This window comes from Rhamphochromis longiceps, linkage group LG11, assembly GCF_057381845.1.
Source record: "Rhamphochromis longiceps isolate RC_006_pf linkage group LG11, R_longiceps_female_GT1.1, whole genome shotgun sequence".
NCBI lineage: Eukaryota > Metazoa > Chordata > Actinopteri > Cichliformes > Cichlidae > Rhamphochromis > Rhamphochromis longiceps.
In genome coordinates, this window is record NC_140567.1 from 10,012,897 (window position 1) to 10,035,443 (window position 22,547).

Sequence of the window (22,547 nt, forward strand, 5' to 3'; positions counted from 1 at the left end):
TAAACCTTTTACTTTTATTATGCCACCAGGCTTCATATATATATATATTTTCACAATAACTGTGGCTGTCAGACAATATAAGCACACTCAGGCTTTATGTAGGACGCATAAAATATTTTCTGTCTACACATTATGAGTTTGTCCTGCTGCACCCCAACTCTGCCTCAAATATTCCAGACGGGTCAGGACACAATGCAAAGGGGTTACACTGTGTGTGTGTGTGTGTGTGTGTGTGTGTGTGTGTGTGTGTGTGTGTGTGTGTGTGTTTTGCATGAACAGGAATGTGTGATGTCATTCAGCAATAAACAGACAGGCCTGTTAATACCCAAACCACATAAAAACACACCCATGCAGTAGTTACTGTACAGCTTTATGAATATTAAATTACACAGATTGTTATGAGAAGTGGGACTAGTTTAAGCAGTTGTGTCAGGGGCTATACTTTATTTACTTTTTAAATCTTATTTTACCAATGCTATTTAATAACAAGTAACACGTTACTTTAAGTAATTTCAAGTTCCAGCTTCTGCCTTCTTTTATTTCCATATACAAATTGTCTTCATTTTTTCTACCCTCAACAGTGAACCCGTTATTGTCAGGATTGTGATTGCACCCTGTTGCCTGTTTAAATAAAGGCAACAATAACACACGTCCTTCCATGGAAATGTGAAGTTATTAATAACGGTATAAAATGTAAAAAATAAATTTTAAAAAATGTCCAGTTTAAGAACAATAAAACAATGAAAATAAAGATTAGTAGAGGTTAGGGAAGTGGAATGGGTTTTTTTTTTTCTTCTTTTTCCTCGAAGAAGAACGGGAATTGAGTCAACTCGGTGATATTTTTAAAGATGACACATGATGTATGGAACAGTTAACAGAATGGATGCCTGCGAGCTGAGCTATTTTAAAACCAGATATATGGTATCTGGTTACATAAATAACGCTGATTAATGGCTGGTGTGTGGGAAAGCTCTTATCTTACTTGTCCTACTTGATTTGAGCGCTGTGCCTTTAAAGGAACAAACTGCTCCGTCGTTAAGTTCCAACTGTCGACCCGGCGGCCACGTACGGCTCAGTGCCCCAGCGGTTCTCCGGCGGTTTGGGTTAACTTCTCTGTTTTTGACTGCTTTCTAGTAGTTTTTCTTTCAGAGGTGCGAAAGACAAAGTTTTTGAATGAAGCTGTAAAGCAGCAACAGCAAGAGGAGGAGGAGGAGAGGGCGGTTTGTGGGGTCGTCCGGGGGTATCGGATCTGGGATCGGCTCACATTTATAACCAGACGGACGGCGGCTTCTTTGGGGCAGAGCTGAGCTTCACGGACGGACAGTTTCACCGAGGAGGACGTGGAGCTCGAACTGTTTAAAGGACGGGGAAAAGGTCGGAAATATCAGGCGGGAGGGGGAAAGTTTATTTTCTTCTCTCAAGACTGCGAGCTGTTGGACTACTGACTGTAAAGTTTGCGGATATTTGTGTTTAAGCTAGGCTAGATACAACTACTTGCAACTTTACTGAAGCAGAGCCGATACGCATTTTTAAAAATGGATAAATACGAGGATTTAGGGCTCGAGGCGAGCAAGTTTATCGAGGACCTAAACATGTATGAAGCATCCAGAGATGGCTTGTTTCGAATGAGGAGGGATGCGGGAAATAACCCCGACTTTGAAGAGACGAGGAGAGTTTTTGCCTCTAAAATGACTAAAATACACATGCAGAAACACCAGGAGGAGATAGCCAGAAACAACGAGGCCATTAAAATGAACGGAGGTCACAGCAGCATACATTACACCAAAGACAGACCGCCCATCAACAGTTACAGACAGCCGAGTGAAGCTGCTGCGAAGCCCCCACTACTATCTGGCCCTGTGCCGAGCACCGCTGCTGGGAGTCAGTACGCACAGTTTGACGGCCAGAGACACCACACGGGTATCCAGTCTGAACTTCCTACCAGCAGGACTTACGAGTACGGAAACAATTACGACAGTAAGGAGCGCTTGGAGCCCCATTCATACCAGCATACCACCCCTTCCCCGCCTAGCTCTTCTCATGCGCGTCACCCAGTGAGCCAGCCGCCTGCTTGGGCCCCATCCAGAGACAGCCAGCCTGCCCCATCTTTGTCTGAGTCTGGGAGCAGCAGTGCATCCCAGCACCTATCCCAGGCACCTTCTACCTTCAACAGTCTTCTATCCCAGCAGAATCAGGCCATTTCTTCACCTGTCAATAGAAGTCCACCATCTCCTGCTGGGCCAGTTAAAGGGTGGGTCGGAGAGCCCTCTGGCTCAGCAAAACCAGACCTGGCGCCTATCCTGCCTCTGAGTGCCTTCACAGGAGGAGCTGAATTGCATGTGCAGCAGCCCTCCACCAAGCCTGCGTCCCATTACACGCCACCGCCAATTTCTAAACCATCTGCCAGCCATAATGGTCCCGTGGCAGCCTCCTCTGTCCTTTCTACAACTTCTGAAACGCCTCAGCCCAAAGCCCAGGTGACATCTTCTGCTGTAAACCCAAGCAGTGTCTCCAAAAGCATCATTCAGGGTCAAGGTCAGAGCCAAATGCCTGCCTGTGGACAGACCAACAGTGCTGAAGCTGAAGTCCCGGGCTCCTCTAAGCCTGTCCAGCTACCCTGTCATTCCGTCCTGACACATCCACCTGAACAAAGTCCTTCAGCAGCTGAAATAAAATTAGAAGCCCTCACTAAGCGACTGGAAAAAGAGATGGATGCCCAGCCAAAGGCTGACTACTTTGGTAAGAATTCAGATTGCAAGTATTAACAAGGGGATTTCTGCCAGTTGGGCAACTGAACCACCAAACCACAGTCCAAAACATAAACCACCATGAGACATGTGAAACCCAGAGCAGAAGAACAACAAAGGGTACATGTGCCAGTGAATGAGGCAAGTTGGTCACTTGCTTCATTCATTGACACGTGTACCCTTTTGTCAGCTTTTGTAATCCTTCTGTTGTGGGTTTCTGTTGCAGACGTGCATCTTGTGTGTTTCTTTTTTTGGTGACATGAATACATGCCAACACTTTTTTTTTTTTTTTTTTTTTTTTTTTTTTTTTGTCTGTGAAACTGCACGTCGACCGATGCCGTGGTGGTCCTTTCCCCCTTTTCCGCTCTGGAATCCAGACGGAATAATTTTCTAATTTGTCATGTCTCATGTAATTGCTTAATTGCCTACCCACAACAAACCCTTTGGCAGTAAAAGAATGTCAGAGGCCAGAAAGAAGACTGTTACCCTCTTATCTCATCTCAGGGAGGTAATTGATTACTATTGAGGCCCTTAACTCTGTACTTAGAGCTTTATCACTTTGGATCTGTGGGGCATTAAGTTTGTAATTGTATTGATGCTCCTCCCTCATCCAGTTTGTTTGATTGACACTAGAACGATGTCACTGACAGAGACCTGTGCTTGCACCCTTTTTTTAAGATTGCACTTTCTGTAAGCACGTTGTCAGGTTTGTGCATGCACCAAGCTCAAGCACATGGAAAACTACAATGTCTCCCATTCAGTTTGATATAAACTTGGGAATATTTGGCATAAAGTGTTTGACCTCGTTATATCGCAAGGAGCACTTAAAAGAAATTCCCAGCTTTCCAGCTCCATCTCTGGAGAATTTTTATATAAATCTGTCAACATTTGAGTAATTACTGCTAACAATTTAACAAAAAGACAAACCAAGGAGTTTATGTGATTGCTTTGGTTTAAGTTGATCAATGTGACTGTAAATGTTAGAATTTGGGGTCATATGAAGAACAAACAAGCCGCTGCTCTCAACTTGTTGAGTTTGGGGGGGAAAAACCCTGCATATTCTGGTTTTCATTCCTCCTGTTGGTGCATGTAGCACTGAAGCTGCTCTCTCCAGACTGCAGGTGCTATCAAAAAATGAATACGCAAAACATGCTGGGGAGAGAAACAAAATACAAAAACAGATGCTTGCCTTTGAGATCAGCTGATAGGCTGTAATCACAGATGCAGATCCTCAGGTGTTCAAAGCCAAAGTCATCTTTGAAAATAGGATTCGAGAGAGAAACATGGTGGGAAGGAAGAGAGAGCAGGAGACCCCGACACACGCACATGTAGCCCACCCATGAATCCTCGCTAGAGGAATTTCCTGCTGGAATGTCACAGATGTAATTCGCCTTCTTCTACCTCACTCCCCCCTCCCAAACGTGCTTATATTGGTGTGTAAGGAAAGATCCTCTGGCATACGCCACAGTCACTGATGAGGTGCACAAATAGCCAACGCAATGTGGATGTGTGGGAGAGCACAGTGTGCAACAGGCCGGGGTTGAAGATTTCAAAATGATGCTATATATGCCTTTATTTTCTCACACACTGTCCTACATAGCCCACACAGTTCCTATATGGAGTTTCCCACCAGACCATGGCTCATCCTCTGAGTCATCACTTTATACCAGAGGTGGGGGGTAAAAACTAGTGTAGGCTATTTTTTACATGCTTAAGTTTCTCCTGAAAAATCCTACTTTTGAGCTCTTTTAATGTTTTAATTTGTAAATCGTTTGTAGTAGTGCTTGAATATCAAGTTACTGATATATGCCTGCATATATTGGGCTATGTTGTTTGCATACTGTGCTGATTGGTACGGAGCCCCTCTGATGACATGGTCCAAAAAATAAATAAATTGTGGACACAAAATACTACTTCGTGCCCACGAAATGGGTATAACGTGCCCATGAAGTACTTATTTGTGGTCACGAAACACTTGACCGATAACCGTGATCCTTCCCAGGCCCTTGCAGTTGGTTGACAATGAAATCTATCCCGGCGTCCAGGTCGTACTTGCGTCTGTAAAGCAACTGGGCTCTCAATATCCTGTTTAAATGTCTCTCCGTAATAATGGTTCCTTGCATTGCAGGCTTTTCAAAATGCATTTGTAGCTCATTCCCAGCCTAAAATAAAACTCATTCATACTGTTTATGTCCATGGTGTATAGGTTTAGTCTAATCTTATGCTACGCAGCTGTCCAGGAATTGTATCAATGTGATGTGCGCACGCTATCTATTTCGTTGCCACAAATGCGTAATTCGTTGCCACGTTATACCCAATTCGTGCCCACAAATTAGCATTTTGTGCGCACGTTATACCTATTTCGAGGGCACGAAGTAGTATTTTGTAGCCACAATTTATTTATTTTTTGTACCATGTCATCAGAGGGGCTCCGTAGATTGGCATTAACTGCAGTTGGAGGTTCTGGGAAAACGAGTTCATTGCCAATGGCTGCACCAAGGGAACACTGAGGAATGTCTGAAGGAAGAGAGTGAGGAATTTAAGAAATGAAGTCTTGAGATACAAAGAGGAGGGGCGGGGGGGGGGGGTGTCCCAGATGAGTTTAGGGGTGCCTGTGGTGCAGCTTGAATGGATGAGCAGACAGTCTGAGAAATTTAGGGACAGGTTTGTGGATGCAGCTTTGTCCTTGGCTGCAAGAACTTGAGAGGAAGTTAGATTTATGGAGGAGTTCTTTCAAGAAAGAAGAAGCAACATCCCAGAGTTCTCCCTGGCCTCTTCCTCTAACTTTCACATACACATCCAGTGGAGAGTTTTTAGTGTTGCGTTAAGATGGAGGATTAATTTATCCCATCTGGCTGTTGAGTGGAAAGCTTCATCTTAACTCTTCCCAGGGATTCTTGGCTTCTGCTCTGGCAGGCCTTTTGGAGGCTAATTTATTTATTTTATTTTTGATCAAGTATGTGACTGGATATCCTCACAAGCTCACATCTGCATGGTTTTGTCTGTGTGCGTGCACTTGTATGTATATGTGCTACAGTAACTGGCAGAAGTTGGTATGCTGTGTCACTTGTCACTTCTGGGTGTGATGTGTGTGTGTGTGTGTGTGTGTGTGTGAGCAGATTATTGTATTGCATTCATGCGTGTGTCTTTTATAGAGTTCATGTGGTGGATGTGTTCATCTAAGTTAATGTAGGTGTAGGTGACTCATGTTAAAGTGAGTGAAGCACAAACTGCAACAGTGAGTAACAGTTTGTTTTGTTTTTTTAAGTTTTAAAACAGGAAAACTAAAGTGACACTACATTTTTAGCCTGTTTTCCCTTGTAGTGCATACAAATCAAATGTAACCCCCCCCCCCCCCCCCTGAAAAAACAGTGTTCTGTGCTGTATTTGTACCATTTCTTCTGTTTTTGGTTTTTTTTTGGTTTTAAGAAGACTTGAGATTTGATCTTGACTTATTCAAATAGGGTATTTTAGTCTTCGTATGACTGCTTTATCATGTTTTCATGTAAACAAAGAGCTTACATAAGAGCAACATTCTTTGGCTTTCTAATAATATCCCTCTGTCATCTCTAAATCTTCTTTCCAGCCAGTGGGGCCCCTGATGATGTGCACTCTGTGGTGGCATCAGGAGAGGTTTAGCTGAATTATAAATATATATATGTATATATAGCCCAACTGTATTACTGGAAGTCTGTTTTGAGAATCATTTGATGAGCGCTATTAAATGTAACAGCATGTTTGTGGAGGACACAGTCATATGATGAGTGTTGGATACAATGGAAACAGAAGTTTCTTTGTCAGTGTTGGAGAAGCTGAGCTGTGTTAGGTTGGGCTGGGCTGGGCTGTAACACTCTTCTGCTGAGCTCCGTTTCTTAGTCTCTGGGGAGTTTTACTATTAAAAACACACGCAAATAACCTCATGCCTGCCTTTACTTAACTTCCCCCTCACTAAAAGAGAAACTTGAGGTCTCACTTTCATCCTCCATCGGTGTCATCGCCCTTTCTGTTTTAACAATTAGGTAGTCATATCTCACTGTAGGTAGGTGATTGATTTAGCAGCCCATCAGTCAGCAGCGATGGCGGTCCATATGTCAGTTTGCCTTATCATACCATGTCCTACTGTTTCTGCTCAGAGGAGGGTTCTCTGGAAATTCTCTCAATCCTCATGCAGCTCTCGGTATAAATAGTTACATATTGATCACACGGTAACCTTGTGTTGCTCAGGAGCTGTCCAGAGTCAAGGGAGAGGTTATGTAATGTTCCTGGCGTGCCATCATGTGAAAGGCTTGTTGAAAGGACAGAAATAGTAATCTTCACCCAACGAGAGAGAGAGAGAGAGAGAGAAAAAATAACACGACTTGGACGTGAGTGTGTATGAATATTAGCTACACTCCCATGTCTTGATATCGGGACACATTAACTGTGTATGTTGTAAAAGTAGGACTGCTCTGATTCTTATCAGCTCTTTTATTAATAGACTTCTAAGTCTTCAAGCCAAGTCAAATAAGCAAATACTGATGTGTTTCCCCTTTCAGTCTAAACCAGCTTCCTGAAGTTTTCTCTTCTCTCTCTCCAGAAACTGATGAAATAACCTTTTGTTTTTATATTTGAAATTAATATCTTGTGCTGTAGTAACATGAATTTACCTGAACCGTGACAGCCATGTTGGTTAAATGTGTGTCTTCTTGCCTGTGTTCTGTTCCAGGGCCGTGTGTGAAGTGTAATAAGGCAGTGCATGGAGCCAATCAAGCCTGCCAGGCTATGGGTAGCCTCTACCATGACAACTGCTTCACTTGCAGCGCCTGTAGTAAGTACACACAAACTCCCGTGTGCCGCATACTCTCACTTTTGCTCCCATTTAAACACTTTTCTCCACACATAAAGCTGCTGTCACCTCCTAACTAACAGGCTGCCAAAGAAGCTCTACTCTTGAATCAAAGTGGTACCTTCTTCTTTGCTCATTCACTGCCCCCAAGCAAAAACATGCAATTATTTAGGGATTACTGTCCTCTGCTGCTAGTGTTTGGTTTCTGGGTGTGCCAGTCACTCGTTCAGCCCAGACAAAGGCATACTAAAAGTCTTTTTGCCGGCCTAATTCATCTGTCTTTCAACAAGCTAGCTTTTCGAATAATACTTAGTGTCTCTCTGAGTGTTTTTAAGGAGTTCAACTCTTAAACCCACATCCACACTTGGGAGGAATGTGTGCTTTGTGGCACATGGACGGAAACAAGAGTGGCTTGTTTCACACTGGACCGGTTGGCTACAGGGTTTATTTGTTCAAAGATGCTTTGGCATCGACTTCAAAAACTAAATCTCTCATTTGTTTGTGTGTTTCTTTAAATATTGCTTACCGGGGGCAGATGCAGTTTTTCAACTTTGAGTTTAAATGAAAAGTGTGGGAACGGCCGCACGTATAGATCCTGTGGATTCTATCAACGTTGTGCTAAATAATATTTAAAGGGTTTAGTTTACTTTGTCGCTTTCGACCTATTACTTATGGTTTGTGGTTGACCTGTAGCTAGATGTTAATTTCCTTCCCCCACTAAAGCATGACCTCACTCATGGCTTCAACCATTAAAATCTCTGTCCCAATTATCAGATCATGGGTATGCAGGGTATTTGTGGCACTCTGGAGATCTCTGCCAAGGCTCATTATTCTGTACCACTGCTGACCTTTCTGGTTATACACTCAAATGTGTAATTAACACCTCTATTTCCCTTTACCCTCCGTCATGTTTGTTTGTGAGGAAAATGGTGTAGCTGAATTATGATAAGAGATGCATAATATTGCTGGGTTTAGCAGTATCTTGTAGACCTGATTTCAGACATGGATCTCATTAATTTTTATGTTCCTTCAGACATGTATGTAACAGTATGGATTTAAAGGAGCTGCCAAAAATGCATCAAAAACGAACGCAAGTTGCAAATTAGAAACAGTGCATGAGATAAGATTTTATCTGTTAATGTGTTAAAATATAACAAATCATGTTTTTAAGGAACTGAGCATTTCAAAGTAAGTAAGAGAGATGGGCACAGTCCTAATATAGCTGTACCTAGTAACATTTATACTAGTAAGAAGTGACAACGGCGCTCATTCAGGCATGAAGACGATTAACGGAAAGGACTGCATGTCTCTAAGGGTTTACATGGTGGCTCAGAGTGTAGCTGATTCCTGAAGTGGTGGGAGAAAGTTTACACAGCACATACCTCTCATGGCTTGTTACAAGCGAGGGCATTAGGGTTGTGTTTGCTCCGAGCGGCCCCAGGGGAAAGCATCTCATCTGGGGAGGAATGCAGGCATGGGGGCCCTCTGTAGCCCCAGCTCCAGGAGGACAGTAGGCGCTGTTGTGTTAGCTGGGAGTACAGTGTGAGACAGGGAGACCATTTACCACGCAATACAGAGCCAGCACACAGGAACATAACGAAAAATATAAATGCATATGTAATACTTGCTGCATAATCGAGTCAGCTACTCAGTACTCATGTATTAAGCATTGCCCCTTTTTTTTTTTTTTTTTTTTTTTTTTTTTTCTCCTGTCTCCAAAATGTGTGTGTCAGCATAACTGCTACATGTGTTGAGTTGCATAAGATTTTATGACCATGAACCTCCTTCTAGGCTTTCAGTCTACCAATCTGCCCCCCCCCCCACACACACACACACACACACACACACACCCCAGGTGACTGTGAAAGGCAGGCGGACATTCCTGGTGGCCAAGAGCGCTCAGGCTGCACGTCTGAGATTCAGCACTTCGCTGCAGGGGTCTTCCTTCTAGTTTAATCATTTACTGTTTACAGACATTTAAAGGTAAAAACACAGTTTCAGTTAGAGAGAAAAAGCCCAAGTTTTACTTCTCAGATGGTCTGTGGAACTGTTTTAAAAAAAAAAAAAAAAAAAAAAAAAAAGTGTAATTCAGAAGAAAAAAAATTAAAAACAGCTTCTTAAATTTATATGCTTGGAGACACTCAGGAAAACTTGCATCTGTAGAGTTAATCTTGATGGAAATAAAAAGGAAATTGTGGTTGTTGTGGTTTGTTTTTCACATTTATTTTACTATGATAGCCTAGAACTGCAGCAGTGAAGCAAAGAACAGTGATAAACAGATTCTGCTTTCTCGATATCAGCCCATAATACAAGTCAGTCTGCAGGCTCTGGAGGATACAAGCCAGGATCCTATTGGTCCTTCAGTTTGCTGGTATGTTAACATCTGGAGGCTACATTTTCAGGGTCTTGACCAAACAACCGAAGTTCAAAGAAGTCTTAAAAATACTCATTTTCTTTGTAAATTAAAAGTACATCAGTGATTTCATAGAACAGGAAATGATTTTAAGGTGAGAACAATCTCTGACATGTCACAGTTGAGGACCTGATTCGTTGAGGTTGAGGCTTGATTGGGAAGTCATGGCAGGGTCATTAGGAGTTGCTCATTTTCTGAATGGGATCACATGAGGGAATTCATAGATTTGCTTAATTAGAACCCGGCCCTGTGTTTTGGCTCTGTCCCTCAGGTGTTTTACATTTTTATGAAAGCGCCGTAGTCGTCGTTTCTTGTGCTTTTCAAACCGTCACTGCTGACTCCTGACTTTAATTAAGCTCTTATCTTTGTGCAAAGCCTTCCCTCTGTGACTCACTTAAAAAAAAAAAAAAAGAAGAAGAAGAAGAAGAATGTGAAGAAGAGGAATGGTCCATAATTCACTTTCATCCCCTTCATCCTTCCCTTTTTCCTTTAGGGACACAGTTCCAGGACTATCAGTAATTACTCACGGCCAGTTCCCCACCTTGGTCTGATCAGAATGACTTTGCTCTTCTTTAGGTAGTCTAGGCGACACTTTGGTAATGCATGGTCATTTTTACTCAGTTAAAATGGGATCATGAACTTGTAAATTCCTGAAGAAGTTAATGTGCTACCCAGTGAAAAATAGAAATCATGAGGTTTCATGGTTTAGATCTCATTTTACTTTTTATTCCAGCTCATTGCTTCCAAACAGTCCAGTTATGACTTTAAATCGTCAAACAATTAGCTGAAAGATGAAGCAATGAGAAATCATTTTCCGAGAAAAAAGCCCCAGTACTTATTCTATCATGAAAAGGCTTTTTGTTTTTGTTAATTGGTATAGGTTAGGATGTGGATCTGTCTCCTGGAACAAGTAGACTGGTTACACAAAAAAAAGTAAACAGATTGTGGGATGGAGCCTGAGAGATAAAGAAGACTGCGGTTCACTAAGGTGAACCCCTCCCTCTCTGCTGTCCCCTCCCTCATCTCCCCACTTCCAAAATCCGAGGAATGTTCTTTCTTCCTGTGGGACCAGGGCAGGCGTAGCTATGTGAAGCACACAAGGGCTTGGTACGTGTGTTTTGACAAAAAGTAAGCATACCCAGCATGTGTAAGGACATTGGATAGGAACAAAGAAGAGCAGTGCATTATTGGAGGATTTGGCCTATGGTGTCCATGACATTCAACAGGGCACTCTTTAATCAGTTTACCTGTCCAATAATTAGATTTAATGAGCCCTTTATCTGCACGTGTTAGATCCAGATGTGTTCCTTGCCTGATCTGTGCCACAGTAGTGTTATATTAAGACACCAAGACACTGTGAATCCCTGAATTTGATTAATCTGCTTGGAATTCAGCAGGACGTAATGAATACTGCAAGACGGCCCATTACCTTTTGAATAGCTGTAATTAATCACTACATTCTTAATGCCTTAGTCGTGGTGTAACTATTTTCTGAGATGAAGCTCGTGGCTCATGTAAGACTTTCCAGTATGACAGTTCAACTTTCTGTCGTTAAGTTATCTTTTCAAGCCTGTTCTAAACTGCCTAACGTTCGTATTTCAGTAAGAGGGAATAAGACGATTTTGTTAGTCAAAGCTGTGGACAACTTTGATGCTAATAGACTGTTCTCTCTGTTCTGCAGGTCGAAGACTGAGAGGGAAAGCTTTCTACTATGTTGGAGGGAAGGTTTTCTGTGAAGAAGACTTCCTGGTGAGCAGTCGATAAAGAGTCAATATTTAGTTTTCTTAAACTGGATTTTATGGTCTGATAACCATCACTGGGACTTAAAAATGCAAAAAAAAAAAGCATTAGATTTAGTTTAGATGCCAGTCAGTATCCTTCTGTCATGGCTCATTTCTAAAATCAGATAACTTTGTGATTTGCCTAAAATACCAGAAATCACAGGTTCCCACCATTTGTGCGCAAGATCGCCAGTTCAAGACCAGAAAGAAACAAGTGTCCCAAAGAGCGTTGCATCAGGAAGGGCGTTCGGCATAGGAATGTCTGCCAAATCAAATATCCCTCCACTGTGGCGACCCCTTGTAAATAAGGGAGCTGCTCAAAGAAGTTTTTTTTTTTTTTTTTTTGTTGGGTTTTTTTTTTGGGGGGGGTGTACATCGTTCCTTAATCCAACCCATGATCATTGAAAACTGCTTCATTCCACTTGAATGCAAATGGCAATCAGAGACATGACCTTCTGACAGAGTTTAGAGAATTTCCAGTATTCAATGTGAATAACTTCCTAAAAATGAGACTGGAAAGAGGTCTGTTACTGGAGAAACAGCTTTCCTACTGCTGATGGGTTGGAGGGCAGTCAGGCCAATTGGACCATCAGAGTATTCCCACGTGTACTTTGCAAAAAATTGAAAGAACATTCCCTGTGCATAATCATGGATGCATTCAACTCAATTAAAAGCCTAAGTTAGAATTTGTCATGAATTTTTTTGTCTGCGTTTTACAGCTGGTGTTTATGTTGCGTTCATGTGAAAAGTATTTTACAAATTCATTCTTGCTCTCTCAGCAGCCCTGTGTCTGTTTACCCCGCGAGCCCTCTCTGTGTAAAACCTCCTGTAATTGCCCTTCCACCAAAAGCTCGTAGCTTCTCAATTAAAATCAACATTTATACTGAATTAAATTTGCTCCGGCTTTGCTCTCTGTATGAAGTGGTGATATATGCATATGTATTCTGCCAGGCCTGTACGTGTGCACTGTTCTCACTGATATTTTCCTACATAATATTTTTGAAATACTTAAATATACTCAAAACAAACTACACTGTACTGACTTTGTGACTAAATCGGAAAAAATGTCACTGAAGCAAATGTTACTGCAACAAACTGTAGAGATGGTTTTAGTTCAGCTGCCCAGATGGCCTGGGATTTGGCCTAGGGTAAACACTGTGGAGCTGTTGAGGGGTTCTATTGTGAGAAAATCCGTTAATAAACCATATTTGTGTTTTCTCTGTTGTAGTATTCTGGTTTCCAGCAGTCTGCAGACAAGTGCAACGCCTGCGGACACTTGATCATGGACATGGTAACTGTTGGGTTCCTCTCGTCAGCTGAATGGGCTTCTGTGTGATTTTTGTGTGTCAGAGTCTGGTGATCTCGGCACTAAACGTGGTTACTTCATCCTAAATGAGCATTCAGTGCACACATCTGGATGATGACTTAATAAAGAGCGTTGGCTCTGTGTCTTTGTCTGTCTCCTCAAACACAGACACACAGGCTTGTGGTTTAGAAACACCCCGATGTGATGTCATCACAAGTCAGGAAGTAAAGTATTTCTGTTGGCATGAGTCTGCATATGTTAACCATTCAGTAGGCTGAGTAAAGGAGATTTCTTAGTTTTTCTTGCTGTAAATAAAATGTGTTAAAATTGGGTCAATCTTTGTGATTTGTTTGGTAGGTAAGCTTGCTTCTTGTATTTTGCTGAGTTATTTGTCTTAGACTATTCTGGGCTGTGATGATGACTCAGTTAACCCACCAAAATGTTCTCTCTTTTTTTTCCTTTTGTTTTTTTTTTTGTTTTTTTTTTTGTTTTTTTATATGATGACCATTCAAAATACCAAGAAACATGAAGCGTGTTACTCATTCCTCTCCATAGATCCTGCAGGCCCTCGGGAAGTCGTACCACCCAGGCTGTTTCCGCTGTGTCATCTGTAACGAGAGCCTTGATGGAGTGCCCTTCACTGTGGACACCGAAAATAGGATCTACTGTGTCAAAGACTACCACAGGTGAGTGTCGCTTGTTACACAGTAATTAAAGGAGCACCTGGATTTGTCTGGGGTGGATTTAGTTTAAAGTGACGCTGGGAAAACATGTCCAGGTTTCATGTTCCAATTGAACTCACTAGCACAGCCCTTTAACTTTCCTCTGCTATGGCGGGATCAGGTTGAGAAGGCCTGCACGGGTTGACTAAATTTCCCTCTGCCACATGTGGCAGACACATGAGAAGTTTATTCTGGCAGGGGGCAAGAGAGAGAGGGGGAGGGAGGAAAGAAAATATCACTGTCCAGTTAGAGGTGTGACTAGTGGCACAGAGCCATGGCTCTTCCCATTATTGGACATAATCTGCAATACAAGTAGGGGTCTGAAAGGTTTTATGTATGAATCCATGTGTGGGAACTGTTAACCACTTTGACAAACTGCAATCACATTTGAATGTGCAGCACCTGTAAAGGCTCGCTCTCCACAGCGGCTCTGCAGTTCCAGCTGTTTTTTTTTTTTTTTTTTTTTTTTTTTTTTTTTTTCCTGCTGGGACAGCATGTACAGCAGAACCAAGCACGTGGCCGATCTCTGCCTGGCAGCCCCCAAATGTTCTCTACGCTGATTAAATCAGACAAGCCTTATTGTGTATACAGCTATGTGACTTTTGGCCACAGTTATGCCCATCCACACTGAGAGACCCTTTGTTTTTTCCTCAGACTTCCAGGTGCCTGCCACGTGTGTGGAAATAATGAATCCAGTTTGCGCTTTAATTTTCTACTCGTTCTTGGATTTGGGGAATCACGTGTGTGAAGTGAAGCCAGCACATCTGCAGACCTGGCATTTCCTTAGCTGAATCAGGAGGCGGGGGAGGAGGGGGGGGGGGTGTGTAACGTCTGGTAAAGGGACACATGAACTGTGATCTTTAAAGTCTGGATAGAGTTCATTTTAATTCAGCTCATTTAGTTACTACATTTACCTTAGTCGTTACAGTTTTGTTTTGTTTTTTTTTCAGTTAAGTTTTAAAAAAGTCTTTAAAAGTTTCTCTTTCCATCTTACTTTCCCAGGGTCCTTGCACCTAAATGTGCTGCCTGTAACCAGCCAATCCTGCCCTCAGAGGTAAGCTATCGCCACCTTGTTTTCTCTGCTGTTTTACTTGGGTAACATCAGCAATGTGCATTTGAACATTTTGAGCTTTTCTCAAAAGAAAACACCAAAAAATACTTTGTCCTGGGTTTAAAAAAAATTATAGGTGGTGAACATTTAGTTCCACAAACGGCCACTTGAAAAACGCTCAACTACACAGTAGAATCAAACGTGTTTACAGCCTGTGACACACAAACTGTTTTGCTCTTTCTGTAAACTTAAACCAACAACTGTCACATGCAGCAGGACGTTTTTAAATCACTCCTCCCGTTAACAAATTGTTTACTAAGTTTGCTAATGTTAGCTGATAAATTATCAATCCTCTCTTTTGTGCATATTTGTTCATTTGTAAATCAAAAAAGTGAAATAAAAAAAAAAAAGATGTCCAGTTGGCTACTCATCCCTTTATATATGCAGGTGTTAATTTAAATTACCATATCAAACTGGCACAACACAAATCATGTTTTTATACCCACATAAGATATATTTTAGTTATACAAAGGGTGGGAAATTCTTTGGTTACATCAGTTAAAAATAAGTGAAAGACAACCATACAGTATAATAAGCAGCTTAAATCAATCAAATAAAATATGACACAAAAAACGCCTGTCTCAATAAGGTAAAAACTAATCTGGGTAGAAATCCAAGTAAATATAATTTCATATTAAAAATGTAATTCATAATATGGTATGAGAGACCTGTATGCCTGGAAGTGCACAGACAGTAAAGAGAATAAATAAAATGCGATCAAGGCCACTAGCCAGAGTAAACTGGGCACCGTTCATAGTAAACACCTTCATCTCTACACCATAAGGACGCAGCTTTGTTGGTTAAAAGCAGCGCTGACATTTGAACTCCTCTATGGCAGCTTCAAATACCTTACTTCTCTGGTGACTGGACAATATCTGAAATATTTATTTAAACTTCAGATCCACTCAGTGGTTACTGTAGGCAAGCTGGACTGTGTTGTAGCACATAGGTGCTGAGAAAATTACTCAGTATCCAGATAAGTATATGTAATTTGGAGCTGAAATGTGAACCTGTGTACAGGATATGATCATAAAGTGCCAGGTTTTTATCTTTACTGTAGAGAATAATTAGCTCAGGTTCACAGGAGGGCAAAGACTGTGAGAAGAACCATAAAGCTAAGATGACTAAGAAACTGTAGGAGTAGAGCATGATCAGCTATTTTTACACATGGACTGTCATTCAGTAAGAACGTGATTGATTATAAATCCTTAAGACCCAAACACAGAGCTCAATTTTCAAGCTGGTCAAAACAATGTGAGGGCTCATCTGAGTTATCGTTTGACGGGAGGGAGAAATAAATTGAGTACATTCACAACATGGAATGAAACTGCTCTGATACTGGAGCAACCAGTGGCAGTCATGTCTCAACACTCGCCAAGATGATTGCCAAGCACTTGAGCTCCAAAGTTGTGATGCAGAGGAGTTACAGATCATTCAGCTCGTGGCTTGCATTGACGTCCCTGGGCTTCTTATCGATCTTTTGAAGCTTTTGTCAAACTGAGAAGTTGAACAGAAGGAGAGAGTGGAGCATTTTCTAGTGATATTACCTTCAGTGGTTTGTTTGGGTTTTTTTGTTTTTTTCCAGGGGTCTGATGAAACCATTCGAGTAGTATCCATGGACAAAGACTATCATGTTGAATGTTATCACTGTGAGGTAAGTAAAAACACCTCGAAATGTAAAATGTGTGTGTTTTAGTGGCTCTTAGCCAGTCGCTTTCTGAATAGCTCATTAAATGAAATTATAATGAGTAGATCCCCGATCTTAATTACAGTCTTGGTAATTATGCTGTGCTGAGCAGAGCAGGTATGCAACACCTCATCATCACCATCTGATCATTTTCTCAAGTACCCGTTGTTTGTTCTTTTGCATGATTGACAGCTTCTTCTTTTTTTTTTTTTTTCTTCTCATAATCACTGAGCTGTGAGAAGTGCCTCTGTGTAACTACTGGATGGTTTCTTCTCAGCTTTTTTATTTTTTTATTTTTAAGTCTTTCAGGTTGTTCAAAACACAAAATCTAGTGTTAGAAACATTTCTTTCAAGAAATCTTGCAGCACAAAAGAAAACCCCTGCTGACCAGAGCCATTATTGCTGTCAAATCTTCCAAGATCAATACAGAGCAACAATCACACCCTTTGTCAACTGTTCTATCTGCTGAAGCTCACTCAGTAGACATGTCTCAGCCATGTTCCTGCTTTATGCTGTGCAGGACTGTAAGATGGAATTGAACGATGAGGAAGGTCACCGCTGTTACCCGCTGAACGGACACCTTCTCTGCCACTCCTGCCACCTGAAGCACATCCAGCCTGGCCGCTCCTCTTCAGTCGCTGCTGCCTCCTACTAACAGCGCTCCAGGTGGTGGGAGACACCTGATGGATCGGAGAAGGAACTGCAAAATATGGACTTCGGGAATTTATTTGCAATTCTTGTTGTAAAGGATTGAGACGTCCTGAAATATAGTTTGATATGTATATTGACAGGAATGTCAATGAAGTGTCCTTTATGCAGAATCCAATAATGAAGTACTGCAATGCACCAAAACCCTACTTTAAATGAAGCATTGCATGCAGACTTTCCAGAAGTGTTGTCATATTATAGATTTTCTTTGTGTAAATATGAAATGCCTTGGTTGTGTAAATATCCTAGACTGTGTGCCTTCAACTTCGCCTCCAAACTTCTGCTGTTAATTTCAACATTTAGTTACATCATATAATAACTTAGACACATCTGTGTCACACGAGAATAAAACGATACTTAATTCCAGGGGTATAAGAGACGGGCATCATGGCACTGAAAGAATCCTGAATTGGAATCTCTGGAATGATTTGGCAAAACCAAAGATTGGAGTGGAAGTATAACTCTGAGGGGGAAATGTGTGTTTGTTTGTTTGTTTTTTTTAACCCTTATTTTGGGATAAATCCTGCTAACATCAATGGGTTTTTTTCTTTTAAATGTCCCAGTGACCACTGAAATTAAAGCTAATTTACAGGATCCTTCAAAATAATTTCCCAAATGTGTTTTATCAAGTGAGAGACTTGGTTATACTGTTAGTCTGTTCTAAGCACATGGAGAAATAGAAGTGAGTTTTCTATGCACCTATGACAATGCTGGTATTAGAACTGTAGATCATTGCATTTTTTTTTATAAATATTTATATATACTGTAGGCCTATAATCATTTGTCTGTTTTATTTTTTGGGCAATTCCCCTTTAAATAGTTATTTCCCTTCCAGAACATTTTCGGTTTGATGCTTTTTGCCATCCATATTTTATTCATATACTAACTTAATGCTTGCTTGCTTGACATTTGCAGTCCTTATTTTGTAACCAACTGTGTTCTGTTTGATTGTTGTAAAGGAAATATTTAATTAATAAAATACAACAAGCCAAATTTGATTTAGACTATTAAATTGCTATTTCAGACCCCTTAACAAGCGTCTCCTGTTGCTTTTTCACCGTCGTTATTTATTACTGATTAATTATATTAAGCTGACAAACAGGCTAACAGTGTAACTTCTTCAACATTGGCTGATATCCATTCAGCATAGATGCTGGTGCTAAAGAACAACAGGTATCTGATTGCGTTGCCTGTGCTTCAGCCAGACCACGTTTGTTTACAGAGCCCGCACCACTGTATCCAGAGGACAAGTGGGGCTACGACTGTATGCTGAGGCTGACTAAAAGTGCAGTGAGTACTGGCAACTGCACTCTGTTGTCTAGTCTTTTTCCTCTAATCCCAAAGCAGACAACAGTGGGACCAATTATGTCAAGACAAGGCAACTATACATGTTTTAAGTTTTCAACGGATGAGGTAAAGTACGAATTGGGAGAAATTGACCCAAGCTGGTGTGCTGTCACACTCACGGGAAGAACCACCAACAATGTAAGTGACCCAAACACTCTGATTGGAACATGGGCTAGAAGTGGGTTGTATTATTACTGTGGACACCGCACTCTTTTGGTTCGGGTTCCTCTGGGAAGTGAGGGGGCATGTGCTATGGTACGGCTGGGAGCTCCACTCACACTGATCAGAAACCAGGTAAAAGCCCTACCACAACACAACACATGCACTTTAGCTGCCAGACGTAAGAGACACATTTTGGCAAAGAGAGGGACCCAGGGGGCACATGCGTATGACCCAAGATTGAATTCACCCACCTGGATTGACTCAATAGGGGTGCCCAGGGGAGTTCCAAATGAGTATAAACTAGCAGACCAAGTAGCTTCAGGATTTGAAAGTATATTCATCTGGGTAACTCCAAACAAGAATGTTGATTGCATAAATTATGTCCACTATAACTTGCTGAGACTCTCTAACCTAACCAGAGATGGCATGGAGGGGTTTGCGGAACAGTTGGGTCCGACCTCGCTGATGGGAGTGCAAAATCAAATGGCCCTTGACATGTTGTTGGCGGAGAAAGGGGGTGTATGTGCCATGTTCGGAGACGTGTTGTACCTTTATCCCCAACAACACTGCCCCAGATGGCTCAGTAACTCGAGCTCTGGAAGGGCTGAAAACTTTGTCTAAAACTATGCATGAACACTCAGGAATCGACAACCCGCTGGAGAGCTGGATGACATCCGTCTTCAGACAATGGAAAGGGTTTGTGATGTCTGTAATGCTTTCTATTGCATTATTTCTAGGGATATTGGTGACTTGTGGTTGTTGTCTCATTCCTTGCACCAGAGGATTGTTGGAAAAGGTAATCACGAGGCCAGTGGACCCCGGAGCAGTGACCCACCCCGGTGTCCATGATGCCATTGATGGAGCTAGAAGTAACTGAGTTCTGTAACTTCTGAGCTACAGAAGGTTAAAACTGCATACATGCCTACAAAACACATATAATACATACAATCTAGAAACAGGCCTGAGCAAAGGCCTGAATGCATTCAGCAACCTGTTGCATTTGAGTTTGCTTAGTAACAGGTGACAGAAGATGTGTCAGAGAGGAGGACAAGTCCACGGGGGCCTTCAGGGCCTGAAGTCATCGCCATATTTGGAAAAGATCTAAAAGCTGAAGGACAGTAGGTTTCAAGAACTGGAGTTGGAAGCCCCTAGTCTACACACATTCTCTTTAGGCGCAGGCAGACTGGCTGGCTAAAAAAAACGCAACAAGGAAGAACTCGATCCTATGATCTTCTGATTTGTTTAGGCGCCGTGTTCACTAGCTCTGAAAATAAGCACGATGGCGTCACCTGCTGGCATAGAGAGCAACTAGGCCGAGTTTTTTCTCATTAAGTTGTAACTACTACTATTTATTCATTTAACAGTTATTGTTCTTTTTAATGTTATACTTCAACCCGTTCTCACTCCCAAAGCGTAACATTTTACGCTAGGTGACAAATCGTCACCATATTACGTTTTCGGCTACCCACCACGTTCCTAAATGACGACCTCGAAAAAGAACGAGTAAACCGAGACTGCAAATACTTACACTGTTGTGAAGTAGGAAGTTCTCGAGTGGAAATCATCGTGGGCCAGTGGCGCAATGGATAACGCGTCTGACTACGGATCAGAAGATTCTAGGTTCGACTCCTGGCTGGCTCGCTCTTTTCCACTCTCCTCATATGTAAATTTAAGAAAGCTTCCTTGTTTTACTTTCACTTCCGTAGAACGAATTACGTCTCCATCTCCACGAGATCGTAGGTATTGTGATGGTTCTGACACAACCTCTAATAGTTATAACAATAATACTTATCTGTGTTTATCCAAGAAACTTTGTCTTCCCCCAAACAACCAAACTGAACTGAAGCTGTACTTGTTGCCAAGAAAATTGACTGATTGATAACTGATCGATTTTGATTCTTTGTACCACATTGAATTGGTCAAATCTTTCTAGAAATTCCAGCAAGTTCAGGCAACAGGCCTGCCTCTTTATTCTTCTGGTCACTAGCAAACAATATAATCAATACATCCACTATTTCTTGGAATTATACATCTCTAGCAAGTCATCCAGCATTTAACTCTTATATAAGAGAATGAAGGCTAAAAATACGACGAGCCAGCCAGGAGTCGAACCTAGAATCTTCTGATCCGTAGTCAGACGCGTTATCCATTGCGCCACTGGCCCACGTGACAGACTCAGTGCACACCTGCAATTCGTTAGCGTACCACTCTTCCTCTCTTACTTTAAAAGGCTCCGTTGGTCAGCAGATGTCGCTGTTGAGCTTTACACAAATAAGGTGGCAGGACGTCTCAAGCTAATTGTCGAACACACTTTTTTCTCAATATACTGACTTTAATCTCAGAATTCTGAGAGAAAGACACCAATTATGAGATTAAGTCTGAGAATTCTAAGGTTAATCTCAGAGAAAAAATTCTGAATTCTGAGAAAAAGTCAGACTTTTTTCATAAAAATTCTGGAAAAGAAAAAAAGAAAGAAAGACGTGGCTACTTTTTCTGTCTTTCTAGTGGTCCTAATCCTCTTCCATAAGAACAGGCTAATCAGACAGAAACACTAGTTACATTTCGTCACAGAGTGCCCACCACAGCAATAAACCAGGTAACTACACTCCCAAAGGCAAACTAATATTAATGGTTTATTTTCACCATCTTTCGCTAGCTCACCTAAATTAACCAATCTGTGTCTAACCACACAGACTAGTCCCGCCTTCTAAATCGGCAGCTAAAACTAATGTATCACTTTGGTGATTAAGGTGAAATAAAGGTGAAATGTGGATAAAAAGAGATTAATTCTGAGATTAGAATTCTGAAAAAAAGTAAAAATTCCAAGAAAAAAGCCAAAATTCTGACTTTAATCTCAGAATTCTAAGAAAAAGACACAAATTCTGAGATTAATTCTGAGAATTATTTGATTGATCTCAAATTTCTGAGATTAGAATTTTGAGGAAAAAAGTCAGAATTCGGAGATTAAAGTCATAATTCTGGAAAAGAAACAAAAAAGAAAGACGTGGCTACTTTTTTGTCTTTCTAGTGGTCCAAATCCTCTTCCATAAGAACAGGCTAATGACAATACAGAAAGAAACACTAGTTACATTTCGTCACAGAGTGCCCACCACAGCAATAAACCAGGTAACTACACTCCCAAAGGTAAACTAATATTAATGGTTTATCTTCACCATCTTTCGCTAGCTCACCTAAATTAACCAATCTGTATCTAACCACACAGACTAGTCCCGCCTTCTAAATCGGCAGTTAAAACTAATAAAGGTGAAATGTGGATAAAAAGTTGCTGGAAAGGTGCCAATGTTGTTTTACCAGCTACAAATATCCATCACTACCTGAGCATACTATTACAACAGGCTTTTAAAGATTTATTAATAATATTAAATATTATTATTTATTAATTTAATAAATATTGGTTATTTATTAACCAATGACTTGGTGTTTTTTCTTTAACATGTTATAGGTAAGGAAGTTGATCATAGAGACAATTGGTCTTAAAGGTGCACCATGTTTATGTATCTTCGGTAAACCATACAGACTTGGTGTAGATTCCTCTGGGTATAACCTGTGGTATGAGGTTCGGTCAATAGCATTGTCTATCACCCTCTTTCTATAACCACTTCCTGGGTCTCGTTTCAGGGGCTCATAAGACCTGCAGTCAGCTGAGCCTGAAGATGTCACGGTCTGGCTGGGGCAGACCGTATGTGTTGCAGAGGAGGACTCAAACGCAGACCAAAA

General features: G+C 41.3%; 1 protein-coding gene and 2 non-coding genes across 3 annotated transcripts; 2 read left to right on the top strand and 1 right to left on the bottom strand.

The window, feature by feature from the left end:
- The first annotated feature begins 989 nt into the window (after window positions 1–989).
- On the top strand, window positions 990–18,059 carry limd1a (LIM domains containing 1a). Its single transcript, XM_085422246.1, has 8 exons — window positions 990–2,739; window positions 7,453–7,554; window positions 11,667–11,734; window positions 12,995–13,057; window positions 13,628–13,758; window positions 14,797–14,848; window positions 16,491–16,559; window positions 17,113–18,059. The coding sequence occupies exons 1-8, from the start codon at window positions 1,536–1,538 to the stop codon at window positions 17,245–17,247; spliced, it is 1,824 nt and encodes a 607-aa protein (XP_085278372.1). The 5' UTR covers window positions 990–1,535; the 3' UTR covers window positions 17,248–18,059.
- Window positions 18,060–20,377: 2,318 nt separating this feature from the next.
- On the top strand, window positions 20,378–20,450 carry trnar-acg (transfer RNA arginine (anticodon ACG)). The gene has a single exon. It is a non-coding gene; the product is annotated as a tRNA-Arg (tRNA).
- A 450-nt stretch (window positions 20,451–20,900) lies between these two features.
- On the bottom strand, window positions 20,901–20,973 carry trnar-acg (transfer RNA arginine (anticodon ACG)). Its single transcript has one exon. It is a non-coding gene; the product is annotated as a tRNA-Arg (tRNA).
- Window positions 20,974–22,547: the final 1,574 nt, after the last annotated feature.

Bases quoted from the DNA above. Each gene is read 5' to 3' on its own strand.
- limd1a (XM_085422246.1), top strand. From the start codon at position 1,536: ATGGATAAATACGAGGATTTAGGGCTCGAGGCGAGCAAGTTTATCGAG. The intron at 11,735-12,994 runs GTGAGCAGTCGA...TCTCTGTTGTAG, and splicing joins TCTGTGAAGAAGACTTCCTG to TATTCTGGTTTCCAGCAGTC. The intron at 13,058-13,627 runs GTAACTGTTGGG...TCCTCTCCATAG, and splicing joins GACACTTGATCATGGACATG to ATCCTGCAGGCCCTCGGGAA.